This window comes from Camelus ferus, chromosome 9 (assembly GCF_009834535.1).
Source record: "Camelus ferus isolate YT-003-E chromosome 9, BCGSAC_Cfer_1.0, whole genome shotgun sequence".
In the NCBI taxonomy this organism is placed as follows: Eukaryota; Metazoa; Chordata; class Mammalia; order Artiodactyla; family Camelidae; genus Camelus; species Camelus ferus.
The window spans coordinates 73,331,293-73,356,627 of record NC_045704.1 but is presented as its reverse complement, the minus strand read 5'-3'; the positions used below and the strand labels follow the sequence as shown (position 1 = coordinate 73,356,627).

Below are 25,335 nucleotides of genomic sequence, written 5' to 3'. Positions count from 1 at the left end.
TAAGAACGGCAATTTCCACTTTGTTAATCGTATTACCTGCAGCTAACAAGATTGCCTGATATTTTTTCCTTTGCGATGTAGTATGCACCTGAGGATATAATGGAATATGACTATGAGTATGGGGAAGCAGAGTATAAGGAGGCTGAGAGTGTAACAGAGACACCCACTGTAACTGAGGAGACAATAACCCAAACCGAGGTAAAAGCACAGTAGCACCCTTGTGCACGGTGTCCTGCTGTTTGTCATCCTTGGTTCCTTATGTCCTCTCTTCCTCAAACTTACCATGAACCTTTCATTCATCTGATTTCTGTGACCTGATAACTGTGATTTTTATTTGGCAGTAGCGGTCCTGAGAGAATGGCGCTCGTTTTGCTCTGCTTATCCTTTCTTTCATCCATGCTCTTTATTTCTCTTTTCACTTTATTTATGTTTTTCCATTCCATCTTTCACCACATTTTACAGAAAAAGAAATTCAATTCCAAAAGGAAGATGAAGACAATGGCCACTAACTCAAAGGAAAAGTTCAAAAAGTTTACACCCCCTAAATCTGAAAAATTTGCATCCAAGAAGAAGAAAAGTTATCAAGCAGCGGCAAAAGCCAAGCTAGGGGTAAAGGTAGCAAAGAAAAAGCAATCAAGATCTCTCCTAGATAAGCTGGAAGATCTCTGATGATGAGTCATTGTCCCAACCCAACTAGATAAATTATCATTTGGCTAATACGATACCCCAGTTAAATCATGATTTCCAGAGGTTTGGGATTACCTTACATTTTTACTAACTGCTCTTCTTTTGAATTTACCGTTAGGCAAATATTGTTGATGATTTTCAAGAATACAATTATGGAACAGTGGAAAGTTACCAGACAGAAGCTCCTAGGCGTGTATCTGGACCAAATGAGGTAATGCTCATAGACAGCATTAAATCGGTGACCAAATTTTTAAAATGTGTAATATTTCTTCATATATCTTACTCTGGAAGAATCTATAACCTGTGAAAAATTTGTTGTTTTTATTGTTTTACTGAGGTAAGAGAAACAAGAGCATTGGCTCACTATTATTAAAAACAATGACTTAAAATTAATGTCAATTCAGGTTTTGCATGACCCTTTGCTTCATGCAAATGCTAAACTGATCAAACTGAATTGACTACTGTCATTTTCTTGATTGCTCTTTGGACTGAGCAGGCTTCTCAGCATGTTGTGATGAAGGGTCTTCACAACATGATCCTTCTCTGAGGAGGAGAATCCTCTAAAGTGAAAATTGTATCATCAAATGATACAATTAGAATTCACTCCATCTGACCAATAATCATGCATTTTTATGACACAAACATTTTGAGAAAATATAGTCTTAGTGGATTTTAATGGCTATTTACATTTTCAACCTTAATTATGGTTATAATAATATATCTTAACCTCGTCCAGTCCTTTTAATGAAATTGTTAAAGTACATACACGTACAAATAGAATAGTCTTCCTGAATTTCGTATTATGCATACATTCTGATCATGAAGAAAATAAGTATACAATTCAGTTTAACTTTGTTAAATTCCCGTCACACCTAGTATTAGGAATACCTGAGTCATTTTCTTATTAGAAAATTTATATAATATGTGTCTCAATGAGGCAAATAAACTCAGTGGGACTTTGCATGCAAACACATCATTTAGAATAACAACATTTTAGGATAAGAACAGATTTTGTTTCATCTAGTCCAAATTAGTTGTCTTCCAAAAATGGATACCTTGATTCAAGATGTTTATTTATCTACTCTAATTCTTACAGCTTTTTAGTTCAGAGCTATGAATATAGTAATATTCTGATTCTGGATAATATGCACTCCTTATAGATAAGATATCTTCATTGTCTAAGAATACAAATTTATTATGGTTATTGGACATTTTATTTCAGTTAATAATTGCTCAATTAATCATTTAACCACATTTTTCATTCACATAATTTTATAAAATACTTATTTATTCAGTATTATTCTATCATCTGGATTCACTATGTCATAGCAAACAAGTTATTTAAAAATAAAACTCAAAAAGTAGCAAGATAAATTATTTAATTTGAACCTCATCAAAATCATAATATGGCCAAAAATTCATAAATATTATTCAGATTCATGTTATTAATGAGGAATTATTAATGAAAAAATATACTTGGTTTATTTTTCTATATCTCTGAGATAGTATTTTTGATATAATTTTTACCTTTGAGTAAATATTTTCTACTCTTTATGAGACTGTACAGCAATCTGTTCTATTGTCTTAAATTCTGAGAACTATAATTTATATTTTATTTGCTTTAAAGAACTCTTTGGTAATATAATAACTAGATACTCTACATAAATATTGTAATGATAAACCTAAATATTGGCATTATTATATATTTTTTGGATTAGTTAAACTTACATGGCTTTTCTGGTAGCAATTGTATTCCATTATGTTCTGTGAGATTTGAAAATTAAACAAGCTTTAAATTTATATAACTTTATCACTCATATCTTAAATTATAAAGTAAATATCAAATTTCATAGCAAGCTTTTTTCCAACAAACAAGCAAATACACATGTTGAATCTATGTGAATATTTGCAGTTTATTGGGAAAAGTGCTTTGAAAGCAATATTTCCTTGTGCACACCAGAGTAGAGAAATATTTCTTTCAATGAAACTGAAAAGCCATCCTTTCCCAGTTTTCAGACTTGCTTGAGTAGCATTCATACAATTTCCTGTCACATTCCATCAAGTTGAAATTGCAAACACTTACCTTGCTTTACTAACAGTAAACTTCATGTTCTCCAATTCCTTGCGCCTTAAATTAATAGCCAAATCCAGTTGAAGAAGTATTTACTGAAGAATATCTAACTGGAGAGGATTATGATTCCCAGAGGAAAAATTCCGAGGATACGTTATATGAAAACAAAGAAATAGACGGCAGGGACTCTGATCTTCTGGTAGATGGAGATTTAGGCGAATATGACTTTTATGAATATAAAGACTATGAAGATAAACCAACAAGCCCCACTAATGAAGAATTTGGTCCAGGTGTTCCAGCAGAAACAGATATTACAGAAACAAGCGTAAGTCAGTGTTACGCTCTGTGTCATTGTATGTCGTATTTCTGGAGTGTTTTCATGGTCATCTTGATGTCATTTCAGGTTTAAAATATAGTTGTGTTCTTATATAAATTATGAATATTTTTCGCTACTAGGACACCTTCATAGATTCTTCCTCCAGGGCATCTTCAGCATTTGTATCTCAGGCCACACCAGTGGAGTCTTAATTTGAAAGAATAATCCTTAATAGTATTGTATCCAAATTTTCTTGTCATTGATAAGATTAAAATTTAGTCATTGTTATTCTGGGTACTGAGACTGTTTTCTGATTTTTAGACTATTTTATTTATTTTTATTTTCTGGTCATGCTCAGTAATGCACTGTATTAATTACTATTATTATCATTCTTATTACTATTATTTTACCTGTTGACCCCCTTCACCCATTTCTTCTCCCCACCTCTAATTTATTAAATTTAATTTGAAGACATTTTTTGCTTAATGCTTTGGGATAATAAGTGAGGCCTACGGATGTCTTTATCTTTCTGTAATACGTCTTTAAGAAGCAATTGTTCAATCTCATTCAAGATTTAGTATTAATGTTCATTATGCTTTCCTTTGTATATTTTCAGTATTTAAGCCTTTAATAAGTTTCTATTTTAAAAAGCACATTTTAATAGGTTGTTTTAAGTGCACTTATTTGAATATATTACCTTTAAAAAAATACTTAAATGGCCTTATTTACTTAAAGACAGGCTGCTTGAATTTTTCACTCAACAGATAAATGGCCATGGTGCATATGGAGAAAAAGGGCAGAAAGGAGAACCAGCAGTTGTTGAACCTGTAAGTAACTTGTGTGAATACATTCATTGTAAAAGTTGGCACAATTGTTTAATTTATATTATGAGCTATCACCACTATAAATTATTATGTATGCTTACATATTACTATTGAAAATTCTAACATTCAGCTGTTCGTAATTAGTAAGTTAAATCACAAATAAGTAAGTTAATAAGGCCATTTCTGGCTAGTAGAATTTCGACAAACCAAAAAATGTAGAGATAAAGAATTTTGAAATTTGAAAGTAGCTGAAAATGTTTTAGTCTAATTCTTTCATTTTACAACTAAGGAACCTAAGATCTAAAGGTTTTAAGTAACTTTTGTGAGGTTCAGATGTTTGGTGGTTGAGACATGACCAGACTTTAGCTCTTCTGCTTTCCAGTCCAGTGATTTTCCCTCTAACTGCTATGATTTGACATTATTAGAAATATATTATTTGACATAGTACTTATTTTTTTCATATCCAAATAATATCGTGTAATAATATGAGTATGTTCTTTTTAAAATTCACTTTCTTTTCTTCCATTGGTATAAATCTCCCATTTGTTCCAAAAGTGATTTTTTAAATTTTTATTAATGTTATCACTACTCAAGATATTGATGAGAAGCAAATTCTTAGTAGAAATCAATTTTACTATTGTTTTCCATAATCAGCAACTTGGGAAAAATATTGCATAGAACTAAAGAAGTATGTTTAACTGTTTGCCTCAAGGTCATGAAAATCATTTCAGAAACTTCAAAGATACAAGAATTTTTTAAAAGGAGGGGAAGATAAAGATTAAAAAGATACATCTATAAGGACATTTGTTTACTGTATTACTTCATAATCTGAGAAAGCATGCCAAATAAATATATTTTTCAAAATTAATTTGCCCTTGTTGTGAAAATTTAAAACCAAATTTTTGAATGACAGAACAATTTTCAGCATTAGAAACATAAACTTTCCAGAATTGGGTTCTTATCCTGAAGTAGTATTCTATTCTCTTATCTGTTTAAGAACTTATCTCATATTTATGCCCAATTCTTTAACCTGGACTGTCTCTCCTTTTCCTGAATTAAGGTACTCAGGTGTCACTTACTTCCATTCTTCCATTCTTCCATTCACACAGCAAGTATTTACTAAGTTCTTGCTTTGTGCCAGTCATTATTCTGGGTGCTAGAGAAAACTTGGTTAAATGTCTCTGCTTTGCCGTTTGGGGGAGCACTTGGCATATTCTCCTTGTCATCTTATCTGAATAGTTACTTCCTGGCTAGCTAGTTCACAGATTTTCTGAGGACAGGGATTATGTCTTCTATCATTTTGAATTTCCTCTCTTCCCTATGCAAAAATGTTTGTAATTGGTTTTATAGGTAGGAACAGAGAATTCACCTTTTAAAATGCAATGATGTGATACTTTCTGAGTGTCACTGAGACAAGAGGTTAGGGGTTACCTTTGCCTAGCAATGACTCTCTGTCTTTTTTAAACTGTAGGGCATGCTTATTGAAGGACCACCAGGGCCAGCAGGACCTGCGGTATGTAAATATTTTAAGATTATTTTTGTCTTGATTTTTTTTTATAATCAGATATAAGGTTTCTATTACATTATTAAATTTATATATTTTAGACTGAGTATTGAATTATAGAGGCGAATACTTGGTTAGAGGACCTGGTGGTCTTGAAACACTTTCTGATTTGGCTATCCAAATGAAATTCTTTTCAGAGCTGTTAAATTAAATTTTGTTTTCAGTATTTTTGTTGCTTAAATATCTCTGACTCTTCTAACCTCATCTGAAACTTTGTACCTGAGAGCTAGAAGAATTTTTAAAAAGCCATCCTTATTTTTTTAGATGTATAGATATATCTCAATGTATGGAGTTGAGAATTCTAAGTAGACTATAACTGCCTTATGTCAACTCCTGAATGGAGTGATTATCAGCTTCCATTGTCGTTTCCTAGAAAAGCTGATGTTACTCATCAGCGTCTTTATTCTCAGATAGTTGTACTGATCTGACTTTGAAAGAAATCCTCTGTCTTTTGTGGAATTAATTAAATTCTTGTTATCTGAAACAAACATGTTATGCTGGTGCCTTTAAATACTTTTACCCATAGAGAAATGTAATGATTGCTACATTTCAACTTTGCAGTCACATTTTTGTGGTGTAATTGAATGAGCGTATCATTTCTTCAGTAAGAACTGGGAACCAGCTTTCACCCCAGGGACTGTACGCTGACATGTTCTGCTTTCCTGTTCTTCCTTGGAATGTCTGCCTCCATCCCGAGAGCAGCATCGCAGAGGAAGAGCGGAGCTAGCTTCAAAGTAGTCCCTATATGTTGTCTTTTTATTGGGAGATAAATAGGGCAACTGTTTGAGAGAAAAGTGTTTATTTATGAAATATAAATGAGTTCATCTTTGATTTTACTAGGATGAATTTACCTGAATGCTAATGAAATCAGGATTCTGACTCAAATCATGGTTTATTTCTCTGTAGGGTCTTATGGGTCCTCCAGGTCTACAAGGCCCCAGTGGACCCCCGGGTGACCCTGGCGAGAGGGTAAGTGAAGGGACTCATAACAAAAGAGTGCAAAATAGATGAAAAGAATTAAACTATATTCTGCAAGTTTAACATATTATCCTTCTCACTTGAATAACACATGAATTCAGTGTTGTGCAAAATTTTAACTTTTCTAAGTATAATTTAAAAAGTGAGCATAAAGAATGTGCATTAGTAAGAAAACTTTTATTTCTAATCAATTCCATTTTGATATGAACCTGATACATTAGATTCAATTCTTCAGTTTGAATTCAGACATATTTTCCAGGAACTCCCATGGGTATTTAGTTGGATGCTGGTAGAATGAGTTAATAAGCCTGCATCCCAATATGAAGATCAAGTCATGGGTCACATGGTGAAATAGACCATTTGTGTTGTCTTTCAAAAACTCTTCTTATAAAATCCCATTCTCTCTTTCTCCTCCTTCCTTGAGTAGCCAATAACTTTGTGCATTATTTGAATTATGAAAAACTAGTGCCATGAAATATAGTCCTCCCTAGGTATACTTACTCAAAAGAGATTAAACAAGAAGTAGAAGACAAATGCGAAGTAGATAATGTAAACTTCTGTTATTAAAAGTTATTCTGTTTCTAATTAATTTAATGATTTTGTTTACTTATTAATTTGATGATTTCATTTACTTCCCTAGGGTCCCCCAGGACGTCCTGGTTTACCAGGGGCTGACGGACTACCTGGTCCTCCTGGTACCATGTTAATGTTACCGGTATGGTTTTTTTTAATTGCTATAAAGATGACTTGGTATTTTGTCATCTTATTGTTGAAAAATATTGTTGAACCATATTACAGATCAATCAGAAAACCATGGTATGAGGTAGAGATACTTGAAGTCAAGCATAATTCAGAAATTATGGTACATTTTACTGAATTTTATTGAAACAAAATTCTGGTAAATATTAATCTCTGCAGTAGAACTAAGCCTTCAATATTTCATTATATTTTTGATGACAAATCTTAAAAGATTTTCTTAATATTTTAAATTATGTACTTTAATCATAGTCATATGATTTTATACATTTCATGTGTTATTTAACTTAAAATATCTATAGTATTCACTACTATGTAGACAATAGTTGATACTTTTTAAATAACATATCTATAGCATCATTATTCATTGCTCAAATATTATTTGCTTTACCTTAAGATTGCTTCTTAAAGTTGTCCAAGATCTTTGGGGAGAAACTGAGTTTATCTATTTAAATGTAATGAAATTTCAAGTAATAATAATATAGAGTGGGAAATTTACTCATGCTGCATTTTGAGTTAAAATTAAAAAGTTTTAGAATTTTATGGGAGGAAACATTAAGGATCAGTTTCCTAGGATAATTACCTAAGAAAAGGTAAACAAAATGAATCTATCTCAAGGAAGATTTCCTCTGTGTTCATAGAGATTCCAAAAATTTTGCATAACAAAATAGCAGTTGGCCTGTAACCACTACTAAACTTAGTGCATGTAGAAGTTTTACAAATGAGTGAATAGAATGGGTGTCATCTGTGCAGGTGGGAAAATGGATAATGGCTTATTCCAGAGTTTTCAAGAATTATGGAATTTGAAACTAGTCTCTTCAAGTGGTAGAGCATGGTCTAGAGAATGTCCATAATGGACAGAGAAAATTAAAAAAATGAAATCTAAGTATCACGATGCATGATGAAGTTACCTTGGACTTTTGTAAAATTCTGCCATTTTAAGTAAGCAGTTTTTACTCTAGTAATTAAGGCACCTATTTGACCAAGTCTGATTTTGAGCTTCTGGATGTTACTATCTTTTCTTAGTTTCGTTATGGTGGCGATGGTTCCAAAGGACCAACCATCTCTGCTCAGGAGGCTCAGGCCCAGGCCATTCTTCAGCAGGCTCGGGTAAGAAAGGGTAAAGATGGGTTCCCGTAACCTGCTTCTGTGTCACATTGTGTGAGTGTACGCGCGCGTGCGCGCGCATGTGTGTGTGTGTGTCTGGAGGATGCTCCTGTTAAGAACAAAATAGTTCTGAATAGTATATTGAACTTAGATGGAGAAAGTGCTAAGATAATATCTATTTTCCAGTAGGAATATTTTCTTTAATTGAATGTTAAAGTTAAAAGACTGGCCCTTGCAGTATTGCTGTATGTAATTCTGGCAAAAACACACAAACCATGATGTACAAATTTTCTCATTTTTTTCCCAAGAAGTATTCGTGGATTTATATGTAGCACTCTTTATCTTTTACATCCAGTTTTCCCTGCTAAAGCATATGTCTATGATCAATGAATAAAGTAAAAGGATAAAGTTTAAAATAAGTTTTTCTACCTAATCTTCTAGATTAGTCATGATATCCCAAATAATCCAGAAAATTAAATTTCTTAGGCATTCTTATATAGGAAAGCAAAGTTCAAATATGTATTCTAAGCGCTAATCATTAAATCTATAATTTTTTTCTACCAGATCCATTCAGTTTGTAATTCTTTGTCAGTTGAAAACTTCCACTGTCTACCTACTTATTAAACATATAATTATGTTTTTTTATATTAACTCCATTGTGATTAAGATAAGGAAACCAAAATAATGGACCAGGAGAGAGTTGAAAATCATATAATACTTTTATTCATAGAATGGCCTTTTTTTTTTAAGGAAAAAGGAAATAAAGGACTTACAGGTGGTATGGATATGGGTACCCGCTTTCTAAGTGATATAAATCATTTGGGTGATAACGTTTTATTTATTATCATAAGTTTATGATTGCATAAATTATCTGAAAATGTTAGTCTATTAATTTGAAAAGATACCAATGTTTGGTTACATCATGTATAAAGACAATGAAAAATTTAAATATTTGTTTATTAGACCTTGGGATAATAGAAATTTAAAAATCTTTAAATCAGTTTACTAATGATGCCTACTTTGAACAAATTTTAGGTAACTATTCGAGCTTAAATATTTTATGAGGCCATTGAATTCCTAATTTTATTAGTCCTTTTAACCTACTTGGACATAGGTAGCAAGCATTATAATTCCAATTTTTCAGATATTTAATCTCAAGGATTAAGAAGTATATTGTCAAAAATCTCATGGTGAGTCAGTAGTGAAATTTTGGAGATTCTATCGTTTTCATCTCATGCACTTTTCTAATATGATTTTACGTATTATTTCTGTTACAATATTATTTTTGGTATCTGTTGTGATGATCTAAGTATTCATCTTTTGGAATCACTAATATTCAAAAATAGCACACCAAACTAATTTAACATCTGTCAAATATTTATTCTTTGCACTCTACTTGTTCCAGCTTTTCAAGTATGCTAATTTCACATTTCTAATATTCAGTGTCAATAGTGCATGTAATCAGTCTATCATGCCTAGGATTCTACAAAATAAGTGTATTTTTCTATAAAGCATTAAATTTGAGATTTATTAAAAGAAATGTATTATCCTAACACTTTCTGATCAATTTTGCTTTTTGTTATCTGGCTTGAATTGTCATAGTTTTTCCCAGAATATTGCTAGAAAATTTTTATTTAAAGCACCTCAAATTGTTCACATCTGAAATTATTTTCAATGAGAACTGCACCCACCTATTTAAGAGACGTCTATACATTATTCTGAGTGCACTTTAGAGTAGAAAAATTGTCATACATGAAGTTTCTTATTGTAAAATCTATTTTAACTTTTATCATTGACTAAATCATAATGTATAGGCTACAAGAGTGTGTGTAAGTTACAACAGTTTAAAAAATGTCTGATACTTATTAGGTCATTTGTCATTCTAGAAACTTGTGATTCTTCAGTAATCAGGCACTCTTTCTAGTATGCAGCTATTATACCTGTGTTGATCGTCTGTTACTTGAGGGTAACATGTGCAAATGAATATTGTGGTTTAATGTGCTCATCCAGGACATTCATCTGAATTTGCTGTATTTTATTTTCTAGATTGCTCTGAGAGGTCCACCTGGCCCAATGGGTCTAACTGGAAGACCGGGTCCTGTGGTAGGTTACCTAATAACATAATGTATGCTTAAATTCCCGTAGTAGTAGTTTCTTGTGCAACTTTGGTCAGGCATTGTCCATATCTCTCGCTGGTGAAAGTAAGGGACATAATACCTACTTATGCTTGATTTTATTTCCATTGCAAAACTATTAACTTTTCAAACTATAAATATAATTTATTTACATAATAGTTACAGTTACTAAAGTTCAGTTTTACAGTAAATTCTTGAAACTTAATTTTATGCTAAGCAGAATTTCTACTAAAAAAGAAAAAATATTTGAGGCCACTGAAAATTATTCCATAATCTTAGGAGACTTGGCTTAAACTGTAAGCTGCCTCCAGTATTCCATGGTGCTTCAGAGATTAGAGCAATTATTTTGTCTTTTAGAGACTTTTGGAAAATAATTGTTTTATTTTTCCTTACTAGCTTGCTGATCAGCTATTATATTCTATATATTTTTAAACATTTCAGGTATTTTGAAACTTACCAAGTGATGAGCAATGTAGCAGTTCACAAAAACACAGATTCTTATGAAATCATATTTTTTTCCTAAGAGAAAAGAGCACTGTAGGATTCCAACTTGAGTTCTCATTGATTTTTAGAATTAAAAAAATAATTTCTATTTTAATTATGTGTTTTTGATATAAAATGCTGTACTGAGATTTCATGTGATCTTATATGCTCAACATGCTTTATTAAAATAATGGTATTTACAGAAATTATTACTCTGAACATTAAAATTTTACCTTTCATTTACTTAGTAGACACAGCAAAACTATTTTATTCAAGCTTGAATCAAGTAAATAGTCTTCTAATTATTTAATCTGTTTTACTGATCTTATTAGGATGATAAGTAGCTTTCTTCAAGTTTATTCGAGTTTTTATGTACTTTTACATAAATTGATAGTTTTCTTAATTCAATCTTGAAGTTTTATGATATTTTATATATTTTGAAGGGCTTTACACTCAATCATATGAGCTCATGTGGCATGTGTTCTGGCAGTATGTTCCACAGAATTAAATTATGCATGTTTCTAAATGCCTTATTACGTATTTTCTTTGTAGTTTTACTGTTCTGCCTCTCAAAACATAAGCAGGAACACGGAAGATTTCATGCCATTTAACAAAGGAAGAAATAGAGTTAATATTTAATTGCTTGTTAGTAATAACAAAGTTACATGACTGAGGAAAGTCAACAGTATGCTAGTGCTTTGTAAATTTGCTGGCAGAAGAATTACCTGTATATTTTATTAAAAGTGAAAGTTCCTGGGGCCTTCAACTGAAGACTCTGCTGATGCAGAGTCGGGATTGGAACTGGCAAATTATATTTTTAATCAGTGCAGCAGACTGATTCTTATGGTCAAGCATGTTTGGGAAACACTGCCTATTGCTTAATTTAAAAATGTCGGTCTAGGGTCTCTAAAGTGGTATTTTCCAAAGGAATTTCCTTACTTATCATCCTGACAGACTCAAGACTAGTGGATCTGTAGAGGGTAAGTGCAGTGATGAGCAGAACCAAAGAAAGCATGTTACATTAAGCGGTTCCTGTTTTCACCAGTCATTAAGGGTCAGACAACCATAGCATGTTGGCAATGAGAAATCATTAACAACCATGTACAGATTCTCAATATAGTATCCAAGATGAATTGATTTTACTGCTTAAGTCTTTTTTATAGAAAGTTTTAGCTTCCTAAAAATATTAATGGTAGATATTGACAAAAAAATCCATATTGTTTACACCATTTTCTCTTCTATTATCCTTTGCTCCAGAACATCAAATTATTACAGACCTTCAAAAATCTTAATTCTAAATTCCAAAAGTATTTTATGTATCAAGGTTTAAAAGAGAAACAATATTTTAAGACATAAATATGTGCATTGTTCCAATGAAAAACTCTTTTATTCAATTATTTTTTCCATTTGTTTTTATAAATGAAAGGAGATCTATATTATAAAATATGCAGGAAACATAGAAACTATTCTTTTCCCTATTCTGTTACTGTCAATTATTGCATGACGGTTTTTAGAATAAGTGTTTGGGCAAAGTAATTATAATCTGTTGAGTAGATAGTGTTTATATACAGAAGATATAATATAGTAAATTAATTAAAAATAAATTGACTTTTAATTGCATTCAGTTCTGTGATTTATAATCTGATTTAATGTAGAACCCCAGTTTCTCTCTTGAAGAAATTTAGTTGTAAGAATTCTTAATGAGAAGCTTGAGAGTCATCGTTCTTATAATTTTCAAGATTGGAATATTCGTGTCACTTGCTTGCCATGTTTTTGGGGAGTTGTATTAATAGTTATTTTACTTTGGAGCCACCAGGAGGCTCTAGATATCTAGCATTTTCAGACAGCATAATTTTAATCTTTTTGTACTTTGATTCAATGCACTGTTTAATTGAATCTGTATTGATTTAAATAAATTAGAAACTTCTGAAACACACAAAGTATCCTTCTTCAGCATGAAGTAACTATTATCACCATGTTCAGTTTTAATGTTCTAAAGCTTTTTAGGAGAGTGAATGGCCTAGTATTTATTTTTAAGACTCACAACACTTTTATAACGTAATTTTATATTTTTTCCAGCTAATGTTCCAGGTTTTTGTTGCACTTTTTGAGTTATATAAATGTTTGTAAGAGATGTTTGTCATAAGGACTTCTCCTGCGGAAAAAGACCAATCTAGGAAAAAATGCTTTGACATTATTTCAGGACAATGATAATGACAACATCAGCATCTGTTCTTGACATTTTATTGCTATAGAATTCAGTGTCTGAGAAACTTCTGAGTATAAAAGCATGAACATTTTGCCAAGTTGTATAAATGGATTCAGTGTGTACCCAATTCCATAAAAATGTGTTTCCTCAGTACTCCACCCCAGTGTAATGATAAATAATGCCTGTGTATCATCGTAAGTGCTCTGATGGCACACACATTAAAGAACATTTCAAAGTGGTTTCACGAAATTGGCTTTTTTGTAGTTATCAGCAAAATATTAACTTTTAAATATAGCTCACATACTGGAACACAATCAGAGTCTGAGATGAGATGTAAAAGGACTTGAAAAATTTTTGTATTAATTAATAAAATCATACTATTTGATGAAATGTAATTTGAATAATGTTTACTTGAAGTGAAAAGTGGTTAGGGAATGATAAAATTAAATCATTATATGTTTACTTTTTCTCTACAGGGGGGGCCTGGTTCCTCTGGGGCCAAAGGTGAGGCTGGTGATCCAGGTCCTCAGGTAAAAATTAATTTATTTCACTTCTTTTATTTTTGATTTTATTTTATCTCTTATGGGAATTGAAGTATCTGCCATCTGTTTTATGAGTAAAGAAATTACATTATGTTTAAGCTCTTTAATTGAAAAACCTCTAATGGCCAGTTGGCTGCCAATCACTTGATTAATTTAAACATTATTAAAAGAAGATAATAAGCTAGGATGGGAACATCTTGATAGTAATAGGTCTTCAGAATGTTAAATTGGCTTGAGATTGTACAGAGCAGCATGTTGTATATTTTATATTGTTATACAATTGCATAGCTACAATTACAACTATACCTACAGTGGCCCTGCCCCAAGCCTAGGATGTTTTCTATGGAAAGTAAATCTAGCAAACCTCAGAAAGGATATTTAATATACCTCAAAGAAGCTAACTTTCAACCTTCTGTAGAGCTAAGGAAATTAAGAGAAATTGAGGACATCTGAGCTGAAATTTTTAAAAAGATACTAGATTATATTTACATGGTGCCCAATTAAAAGTATTAGTTTTCCTTTGATGGGTAATAAGTAGATAGAGACATCCACTATAAGCACATTATGAAATACACTCATTTTAGAAAACAGAAAAGCAAACTGTGATTATTTTTAAAATACACTCATTTTTAATGAAAATGCTTCTGATATATTCAAAGCATATACATTCAGATTGGGCTGTAGGATCTCTCAAGTGTCCATTCAACTTTTTTTTAAATTAGTTTTATTTTAACAATATTATAATGTAAAATTGAATTTGAACACCTTTCTGTATTCTTCATAACCACCACCACAGTCATCAGGGTAGAGAGCAGTTCTAAAACCCTGAATAATTTCTTGGTACAACTTTAGAGTCATATTTTCCTCCTACCCTAATACCTGACAACCACTGATCTGTTTTTCATCATTAAGTTTTATGTTTTCAAGAATACCTGGTAAATGGAATCATACATTATGTAATCTTTTGAGACTGGCTTCTTTCTCACCATAATGCCTTTGGGATTCATTGTAGTTGATGAGTGAATCAACAGTTTATTCCTTTTGGTGGCTGAGTAGTATTCCCTTACATGGGTGTGTAAAGATAACGATGTATTGATACTTAAAAAGTTAGGGAGTTTAATCATTTGCAAAGCTTGTAAACTTTTGGATCAAACTCACCTCTTTACAAAGTAGACGTCTGAAAACATGCTGCAGTACTCTTCATGGACTTTGCAGTTTTCTTTAACTCCTCAAATCCAAAGAGATGCAATATCAAATGAACAGTCATTTTCATTAAAAACTAACAAGACTTGTCCTGTTCTTATTGTCTTTTGCCTTCCAGCTGAGGTATAGGATAAAGTTTTCCTTGCTACAAAATTTTTTAAAAGCTATATTACTTTAGCCTTTAATCATTAGACGACCTTAATTTCATATTTCCATAATCAACATTTCACAACAATCATAGGAATTATTTGTAATTTCAAATGCGTCTTCCAGTTTCTACCACACTCATTATATACATACTTTTTAACTTAAAAAAGGGTATAGTGAATTAAATAGATCATATAATCTTTATACTGGAACTACATTTGATCTATTATTAGCTGTGTAATTTTATTTTAAAAAACATGTATATCAATTCACACGTTATATTAAATATTGATGTAACACTGTATTCTACTGCCTCAAGAGAGAAAGATACTGAGAATCTTTAAACGTTAACCTGATACAGCATGGTTCTAGTCAGTAATGTGCATTAGGGGTTGCCAAGTCATCCTCCAGCATTTTGTAGACGATTGAAAGAAACATGTACAGGCACAATGCTATAAATTGTATTAGTATGATGCAAAAAAGACAGATTTAGTCCAAAACCGCTATAGTCAGCAATTTAATGGGAGATTCAACTACGGAAAAGGAGACAATTATAATCCAATATGATACCTGTTATAAAAGAAAAAATATCTTAGGAGAGAATCTCCAAAAAATAAAGGGAAAGATGAAGACAAAGCGGTTGGAAAGAGAAGAGGAATGAAATGGATGTTTAAGAGTGTTTTCAGTCAAACGCCAAGGTTTCGAGAATTAAATGAGTAATGGAGGAGTTTTTTTAAAGTTTAACATATCACTTTGTATTCGTTTTGTTTAAATGTAATCACATGCCTATATAAACTTCATAAAATAATAATGACCTTTTTGGCAAGATGCCATTTAGAAAAATTGATTCTCTTGTCTTCCGCTTTGTCTGGATTTTTACATAAGAAATCATTTTCTGGTGCTGAAATGATCAAGGTTAAGCTAAGAAGATATAAATTTCTAAAACCATTTCTCTTAATGTGATTGAATTCATTGATTAATAATTCTATAAAATGAGTTAATTATGATGTTTTCATACAGGGCCCTCGTGGTGTCCAAGGTCCTCCAGGTCCAACAGGAAAACCTGGAAAAAGGGTATGGTTGGTGTTAGTTGTGTATTTTGAGGGCATCTGAAATCGTCAATTATTTTACTTTCTTTTACTTTGTGTGAGTTGGAATCCCTTTCGCTTAGTCATATTCTTGGTATTATCAGGGTCGTCCAGGTGCTGATGGAGGACGAGGAATGCCCGGAGAACCCGGGGCGAAGGTCAGGAGCTCATCTCATACGTTTATATATTCAGATCTCATATCTCAGTTCACCTCTGAAAATTTCATATTTTAAAATAAAGTTTCCTGATAGGAAAGAAAATTTCACATTGAAATTACAGTATGGAGTTAGCCTGGGAGTGTGGTGAAGATGATGATGATGATGATGATGATGATGATGATGATGATGATGATGATGATGAGGATGATGTTTATTTTGCAGGGGGATCGAGGATTTGATGGACTTCCAGGTCTGCCAGGTGACAAGGGTCATAGGGTAAGATATACGATTCTGTCCCTTTTTTATTTTATTATTAGGGATAATGTGGGAATTACTATGAAATATTTCAAATCAGTACACTTTAAGAAACAAGAAGAAAATTTAAGTATTTGTGAACTCATTTAAATTATTACATCTACTTGAAGAAAGAAATGTAGAATTACATATGTGACATCCCATGTAAGTTCTTTAATTTCTTTTAGATGTTAAAATACTCATTTTATGCAAACATAAGTTAGAGGTAGAATCATTATGTACATGTATATCATATTTATCATATTTATAGAAGAACAAGTGTAGAGATTTAATTTTGCCTATGATTTTTTTGATAATTACCTCAATTTCCTTCTTACATTTTGTCTGTGGAAATATATGCAAAAGAGGACACCTGTAGGCAGTTTGCCATTAATGTAACAATATACTGTGTACTGTATTTTATTATACTAATTAGATTGTTCTAGTAGACAGAGACACCACAGGCTATTTCTTTGTGATAATATGAATTTTCAGTTCAATGCAAGAGTTTATAACTGGCTAAAGTTAAACAAAACACGATGCTGGACAGCAACCCAGTCAATATTTTTAGTGGGAAGTTGAGCAAAGAAGTGGTCTTTCAAAAAAAAGATCAGCTTTGGATCTTCACATTTTTCTTCTGCAGAAATTGAGAATGAAGGTAGGACAACTTTTAGAAAAATTGAAGAATATGAAAAAAAAAAAGAAAAAAAAGAGAACCCTATGGATATTTAATAAGAAATTTAGTACATGCCTACCACATGTCAAGAGAAATATATAATTTTGTTTCTATTAAATCCAAATTTTCTTTAGTCTTTTAAAGTTCTTCTGATGTAATATGAATTATTTTAGAAGCATAAAATTTTTTAATTAAATAAAAATCATCAAAGTATATCCATGTTTAGGACAATCTTCAGCAAAATGCTTTTCTAAATGGTTTAGTTTCTAATAATTAAATGTCTGAAAATTATTTGGGGTATTTTATTTAAACCTTTTTTAGGTTGAGAGAACATTTTCCCTAGCATAATAATATGTAAAGTCGGTTAATGTAAAATTGATTCATCTCTGAAGTTTTCTGAGAAGGGAGAATAAAGCATAAGTTTTTTCTGCTAAATGTTCTGTTATATTTGGTAGGATAACTGTAGGATAGACTTCTAAATATACTGCTTTATTTCATATTGTAATTATATTTGGATTTATTTAATAGGGTGAACGAGGTCCCCAAGGTCCTCCCGGTCCTCCTGGTGAAGATGGAATGAGGGTATATTAAATTTTATTTCCTTTAAGAAATATTTAAACTTAAAACTTAGAACAAAATTGTGTTGAAATGTTACACTGTCTGATTGTATCACTGTCCCGTTCATTTTGTCAACGACAGGGAGAAGATGGAGAAATAGGACCAAGGGGTCTTCCAGGTGAAGCTGTAAGCAAGTTTCTTTATTTTTTATATAATATCCTGTTTTGGAGGAATAATAATTGGTGTTACATATACAAAATCAATAATAAACTCAGGTGACTATTGCAATCTTACCTATGCTAACCAGGTAGTTGTTACGTTAAAAAAAAAAAAAAGGAACCTAAAAAGTGACACCTAGGGCTCTTTTTTTGTTATTGAGAAAGTCTTAGACAATTAAGAGAAAAAAATGTGGGCAATAACATCTTGTCGGTCAAAAAACCTTACCTAGTTTTTGTTGCTGTTTTTTTTTGTTTTATTTCAATTCTTTATACCATCAGTAGTTCCAGAATCTATTTGTGTGTTTAGGATAATTTAATCTTATTACCAGTAGAAACAAAAAAATGAGATGCTTAGTATATACCAGATATAACTATAAGATGTGCTAGATTTTATCATTTTTTCCACTGAATTTTACAGCTGAGGAAACTAAATTGGGAAAGTTTACCCAAAGCTAGTTAATCAAAGAACCAAACTAGAAGCAGGCTTCCTAATTTTAGTCCTGGCTTGCGACATTATAGAGCCTGTCAACTCAAAGGCATAGTGGCTTAAGTGAATATGAGAGACAGTAAATCATTGTACTGACTTTTCTGAAGAAGGAACAGATGGAGGAGGGGGATGAAGAAGAGAAGTCGACTGTTTAAATAATAATAATTTTAAAAATCAAAAAAGTGGTTTCTCTAATCTGCTTATATAGTTATCTAGCTGTTTGTTTCTTTTTCTCAGTAAAATATTCTCTCAGGATGGAATCTACCTAAATGTGAAATAAATGAGAATCAGGACTCTTTTATTTGTGTAGTCTATCTGATTGAATAAGAGTATTTATAATAAGATTCAGTGTTGCCATTCTAATTGGGAAATGACACAGAAGTGACTTATTTAAAGCATTAAAATATCTCCTATTTTTAAAATTTTCCGAGTGATTCATATGTAAATTTATAGAATCAAAAATACAGTTTCTGGTTAAAGACTCACTTATTCATTTTGACCTTTGGGTCAGTATAAGTGCTAAGTATTTGTGTCATATGAAGATAGTATTTTAAACAAAACTTTTAGTGTTTTAAAAGAAGATGAACAAATATTTTTAATCTAAACATTACATTAAAATTTCTTTAAAGAAAGAGGTGTGTTTTGAAGGCATTTCTTATGAGACTGTGTTTTTCTTTTCCTTCTAGGGTCCACGAGGTTTGCTGGGACCAAGGGGAACTCCAGGACCTATAGGGCAGCCTGTATGTATTGCTGAAAACAGTCAAGATTTTCTAGGGAAGGCTGTTGCCAGACTTTTCAAAGCTGAGAGGCTGTGAGCTTTCAGTAGACAGCCAAGTGTTTACCGCTCTGTTCTAGGACTGAATGATGCTGCCTGTCGGTTAACTGATTCCCCACTCCACCTGCTTCTTTCCTTTTAGTTTATCTGTTTTACTGTTTCATGTGAAATTCCCCACACACAGTGGAAAATGCAGCTAGCTCGTCTCCATGGACATGGAGTGGGGAATATAGATTTGCTTTTTTCCTCATTTTCGTTAAATTCTAAAATGATTTTTAGTCACCCTAGGCTAATGGTTGTCACACTATTAAGATCTGCCTTATTAATTTTCTGTTACAGCATCTAAACTTGTAAACACCTATGCGTATTTTTTTCTTCACTAAAGGGTATTGCAGGTGTGGATGGCCCCCCAGGACCAAAAGGGAACATGGTATGTAGAAAATGTCCATAAGGTAACTCATTTCTGCAATCTAAGTACCTACAAACCACCTTTGTTGCTAAATCTAAAATTAACATTTCTCACAATGTTTTGCCAAATGCATTAGCTTCTGCTAGCATTAATATTTTGCAAAATTTTCCAAATTTTCTATACAGAAACCTGATTTGGGGACTGTTTTTCAATTGAGAAGAAAAAAATCCATTATGTAAAATAGTTCTATTAAAGACGCTTTATATTTTCCTATGGCAGGGTCCCCAAGGGGAGCCTGGACCACCAGGTCAGCAGGGGAATCCAGGACCTCAAGTAAGTCTAAGCCGTCACAGCTTTTTTGAGATTATGGGGTAAGGCGATATCTTTTTACAAGAAAATTGACAGCCTCAAAACTTTCTATGTGGGGCTAACTGTTTACACTGTGAATGTAGGAAAATTATTCTTTTTTTTTTTAATTAAAAAAAAATTTGAGCAAATTTGCAGGGGCCTCTTTCTTCCTAGAGAGAACTGAGTTATTCAGTGTTCGTGGAATGCCAGGACGAATAGCCACACCTGCAGGAGGGTTCTGAATAGGATCATATGACATTCCTGTTGCCAAAAGAGCAGCTTGTGTAAAACTGACAGTGTTCCAAAACTTTCTGGGGAATGGGGTGTGGGGGAATATATTTGAGTCTCATAACTCATTTCATGTAAAATAGAGGGCTAATTATTTACTATTTTAAGAGTATATTCATATGATGTGATTCCTTACATTTGAAATATATTCTTTCAAAATAGGGTCTTCCTGGTCCACAAGGTCCGATTGGTCCTCCTGGGGAAAAAGTAAGTTACTCTGTTGTTCCAGTAATGTCTCATATACAGGCTTGGGTTGGCAGCCTTAGGCAGGTATAAGACCTGCCATTTTTGATAAGATATCTAGATGGCTCAGCATATAAAGAATTAACCTGGAGTTAAATCATGAAAGTAAAGTGTGAGCAGAAGTCATTCATACATCTCTGAACTGTCAATGATAAGATTTCACAGTTTCCATTTGTAGAGTTTCCAAATGTGATGGTCTCAGCTCTATTCATTTCAGAAATGTACTGGTATGAGTGACTGTTTTCTCTTTATTTTGGTTCTCCTTTAATTTCTCATTATTTAAAAAATGTAATTAGGCTTACTTGTGACAAAGGGCTCCTAGCAAGATCTAATTAAGGGAAATTGTGATGTTATCATTGCCACCATTTCTCATGTATAAATGGCAAATGATGTTCTTGTTAATAACTCAATGTCTGGATCAAAGCAAGAATACATCTTTAATTAAAGAGATGTCTTTTTTTCCTATCTTCTCTGACAGATTCCCTAAGAAATATTTCCTGTCCCCTACAGTTACGGAACAGTGTTAGCTAGTTCTTTCTCGTATACTTCTTATCTTATTTTTGTTGATTTCTATGAATATATGATTTTTTTAAAATTAGCTTTATTGGGGTTAATTTTATACCATACAGATTCACTCATTTTAAGTGTATAAGTCAATGGTTTTTAGTCAGTGTCCAGAATTTTGCCACAATCACATTTTTAGAATATATGTCCCACCCCAGAAGGAAACCTTGTGTTAATTTGTCCTCCCATCCCACCCACAGACCTTGGCAGCTGTTGGTTCCTTTCTATCTTTATAGATTTTTCTTTTCTGAACGTCTCATATGAATAAGACATATGAATGAGTTGAATATGTGAATTTAATCATATGAGTGACTATACCATGTGACATTTGTGTCTGGCTTCTTTTATTTGGCATAATGTTTTTGAGGTTTATCCATGTTGTGGAATATATCAGTACTTTGCTCCTTTTTATTGCCAAATAGTATTCCTTTGATTGAATATACCACATTTTGTTTACTTAGTCAGCAGTTGAGGGACATGTGAGTTATGTACACTTTTCAGCTATTATGAATAGTACTGCTATGAAGATTTGCAAGAAGGTATTTGTGTAGATATGTTTTCATCTATTTTTGGTAGATACTTAGAGATAGATTGCTGGATTATACACAAATTTATATTTAACATTTAAAGAAGTTTCTAAACTATTTTTCAAAGTAGTTGTACCAAATTTCCTTCCTATCTGCAATTTATGAAGATTCTAGTTTCTCCAGATTCTCACAAATATGTGTTCTTGTTTCTTTTTTTTTGCTTATGGTCTTTCTCGTTGGTATGAAATAGTATCTTACTGTGGCATTAATTTGAATTTTCCTAATCACTAGTGATGTTGAGCACCTTTTAAATGCTTAGTGGCCTTTTCTACATATTCTTTGGTAAATTATATTTTCAAATCCTTTGGTAATATTCTAATTGAGTTACTTATTAATATGTAAGAATTTGTGTATAAGGGGCCTTTAAAATAATTTTTCCTTGCGTGTTTTCTATATGATTAAATGAACCTATTACATTTTCTACGATAATTTTATCACCTACACACTAGATTCCTAAGACGAATTTGCGGTTAAGGAAAGTTAGTATTTCTGGATTCCCTTTGCTGAGCCACAGGTGAAACACAGGCTCTGATTCACTACACGTCTTGCGGTAGAAAGAGTGCTGTCTTAAGCACAAGCTACTTCTTTCTCTGCTTTGAACATATCCCACTCTTGAGTCCAAAGTCAGTTTCCTTCCATCAAAAGGAGAAAGGAACTCCAGAACATAAGGGAAATGTGTTTTATTTATGTTGCATCTGTGGTATACATTTTATTTTAGCTTTATATTATGTTTTTTTATGGTATACTGTGTCCTGTTCATTCTGGCCTAAGATCATTGCCTCTCAAAACTTGGTGAATGGTGTTTTCAGTTGGATTGTGGTATAATCCCACAATTAAATATAATTAAAGTAATGTCATATATTTTTAATTCCCAATAACTTTTATATTTTTGTCCAACGTTATTGTAGCCTGTGCTTTTATTATATTTGTGATAAAATATTTTATAAAGTTTGAGTTAATTAACTAAAATGGTTGACCGTTATATTGCTTTGCTGACATGTTGATAACCAAATATACTGATTATGTCCTGTGATTTAATTTATGATTTCAGAATTTACATCACTCATATATTAATTGCTTTACAGAAAACAAATGGTGCTGTATAACTCTATGAGCTAAGTAAGAAATAGCAAGACACAAGATAAATATTAGTTAAAGGCAAGAACTTTGAAGACGTGGCTTCAGATCTGGGTCATTTATACTGCAACTCTGTCACATATTATATTAACATTGATTATTTCATGGAATTGCTTGAGACTTAAAATGGGTGCTATATATGTAAATGTATATAATATGTGTTATATATTGCTTAATATAGTGCATAGAAACATGGTAAATTTTAACTATTTCATTAAAATCTAAAAAGTATGACATTTATTCATTTAACTTTATTTCCCTTCCTGTAGGGAAGCAAAAAGCAGTTAGGAAAGCAGACAAAACATTGTGCTGTCCTGGAGCTTCCATTCTAATACAGATGGATTGATTTTAACTTCATTAAAAAGTCATCTTATTGTACAAGAGTTTTGGTATTTCTAATCTATCCTTAAATATATAGCAACAATAAAAAATCCATATAGTATATTACACAGAAGGGCATTATCATAGAAATATCACACCTGCTGAAAAGAATAATTAGTGGAATAGTTCTGCATTTGTACTCTACGTTTTGTTTTGAAGAAATAACACTGTTTTTTTTTCTGAGAGCAAGAGTAATTTAAGTATAAGACAAAATACTGCCATAAAAAACAGGGATTTATAATAGTTACCTCATAATGTTAGATTACTTGACTGAATATGATTTGGCAGAGTGGCAAAGGGAATTGAACTTTTAAATCCTGTAAATGAGATGCAATTAAACTCTGTTATAAAGTCTAAGTTGTTCAATTTAACAGTTATCTTTAATTTCTTGTGTTGTTCCATAGTGATTTAAGCGAGGCTTTCTTGTTAAACTCTGTGCTCTTCATACACATGAATACAGCACTTTCCGTAAAGACTGAGAATGGAAAAATCCTCCTACGTCCCGCATCTAGACTTGCTGATAAATTCTTGCCCTTTTAATTGTTGCTAATAACTTGACCAGTAAGCAATAATGTCTTGGGCTCTGGGGAGTTGATAAAGTTAGCTATTCTCAGCAGAAAGCCAATTTGTTCCCTTTGAAGGGTCTACTTCTTGCAATAGTCATTTTTACCATGTTCCAACCTTAGTAATGGTCAGATCAAATGACTTTTGAAATCCTCTGCGGTTAAACAGAGATTAATCTGTTGAATAAATACTATATTATTATTTGTTAGTTGCATGTTAGATTATGCCCTTTTTACATCAAAGTAGTATTTTTTAATGTCCTGTAACTGTCAATCTATAACATATTTCTTAATATATTTAATAATCACTGAGGTTTCATCAGTGTTACTGTGTAATTATTTGAATGGCACTTATTAATATCATTGATGGAAATATCCAATATTTGCTTTATCACTGATATAAATCAATGTACTTCTGACCTATATTGTTTCCCTTTTTTATTCTATAAGCTTCAGTTCATTGTAGTATGCAAAAACTAACTTGTTCATTAAAAAAGGCACATTTAGGACTACTACACAGGATGAAAACTAGCATGTTTTTGACATAGTAAATTTGGTTTTCATTTATCTTTACTTACCATTTCTTCTACATAATATGTTAAAAAGAGTTTAGAGGTTTGTTGCTTATGGATAAAAGCCAGTGACTCAAGTTACGAATTTCAATAGCAGTATATTCCTATAAACAAAGTCGGACATTTCATTGTTTTCAGTTTTTAAACTAAAATATTCTTTCTCTCTATTTGTTTAGGGACCACAAGGAAAACCAGGGCTTGCAGGACTTCCTGGTGCTGACGGGCCTCCCGTAAGTCGTAGTTACCTTGTCACTAACATTTCTACATATTATATTCAAAAACGGATTTTTATATGTGCTTTAGAAGTGATTTTATGAATTCAGCAATGAAAGCAAATTGAGCCAGTAATTAAACATTAATCTCTCTAAATGCCATTTCATCATGTCACGTCCATAGTGCAGAATCTCTGAGAAGTTCCCAGGGGTCTTTGGACAACTCAAGGCCAGAATCTCTTATTTTCCTACCACTCACTTTTTTCTTAGCATGCTCTACTTTTTCCATTGCTATACCTTGTGTTACACCCTTTTCTTTTCATAGAAAACACTTTTCCATTCTCTCTTCCTTTGCAAAGTACATGTTTGTGAGAGTTCAGGTGTAATTTCTCACCATTCATAAGTTTCCTCAGACATCGTCTGCTTCAGGAATTTTTTTTTTACTTTTCTAGAAATATAGCAATTTATTTTATCTTATCACATAGTAATAAATAATGTAGTTATGTAATAATCTCCACAGTTGTTGTTTTGAGACATTTGTTATTTATGCTTCTATTTCTCTCCAAACTCAGAGCTAGGGTACACAGATCTTCATTCTGCCGCTACTTGTCTTTATTGAGTATAATTGTTACGGAGCTGTACATTTTTATTTACTGACTCTCAATACTTGATTATTGACATCATTAGTATTTATGATGTTGCTGTGTTTTAAAATGTCCCATCCACATATCTCAGTTGTTTTTGAAGATACGCAT

The 25,335-nt window shown here is 32.0% G+C and overlaps 1 protein-coding gene across 3 annotated transcripts in view; it reads left to right on the top strand.

The window, feature by feature from the left end:
* The window catches only part of COL11A1 (collagen type XI alpha 1 chain), a 491,277-nt gene that overhangs the window by 360,372 nt on the left and 105,570 nt on the right, over positions 1 to 25,335 (top strand). For all 3 annotated transcript variants that reach the window (XM_032487215.1, XM_032487218.1, XM_032487217.1), the window contains 20 exons: positions 82 to 198; positions 806 to 898; positions 2,829 to 3,083; positions 3,839 to 3,901; positions 5,370 to 5,411; positions 6,369 to 6,431; positions 7,081 to 7,155; positions 8,223 to 8,306; positions 10,350 to 10,406; positions 13,607 to 13,660; positions 16,043 to 16,096; positions 16,215 to 16,268; positions 16,491 to 16,544; positions 17,767 to 17,820; positions 17,938 to 17,982; positions 19,188 to 19,241; positions 19,662 to 19,706; positions 19,965 to 20,018; positions 20,484 to 20,528; positions 24,545 to 24,598. In XM_032487215.1, coding sequence (XP_032343106.1) covers positions 82 to 198; positions 806 to 898; positions 2,829 to 3,083; positions 3,839 to 3,901; positions 5,370 to 5,411; positions 6,369 to 6,431; positions 7,081 to 7,155; positions 8,223 to 8,306; positions 10,350 to 10,406; positions 13,607 to 13,660; positions 16,043 to 16,096; positions 16,215 to 16,268; positions 16,491 to 16,544; positions 17,767 to 17,820; positions 17,938 to 17,982; positions 19,188 to 19,241; positions 19,662 to 19,706; positions 19,965 to 20,018; positions 20,484 to 20,528; positions 24,545 to 24,598 — 1,416 coding nt within the window. The remainder of the gene's footprint in view (positions 1 to 81; positions 199 to 805; positions 899 to 2,828; positions 3,084 to 3,838; positions 3,902 to 5,369; positions 5,412 to 6,368; positions 6,432 to 7,080; positions 7,156 to 8,222; positions 8,307 to 10,349; positions 10,407 to 13,606; positions 13,661 to 16,042; positions 16,097 to 16,214; positions 16,269 to 16,490; positions 16,545 to 17,766; positions 17,821 to 17,937; positions 17,983 to 19,187; positions 19,242 to 19,661; positions 19,707 to 19,964; positions 20,019 to 20,483; positions 20,529 to 24,544; positions 24,599 to 25,335) is intronic.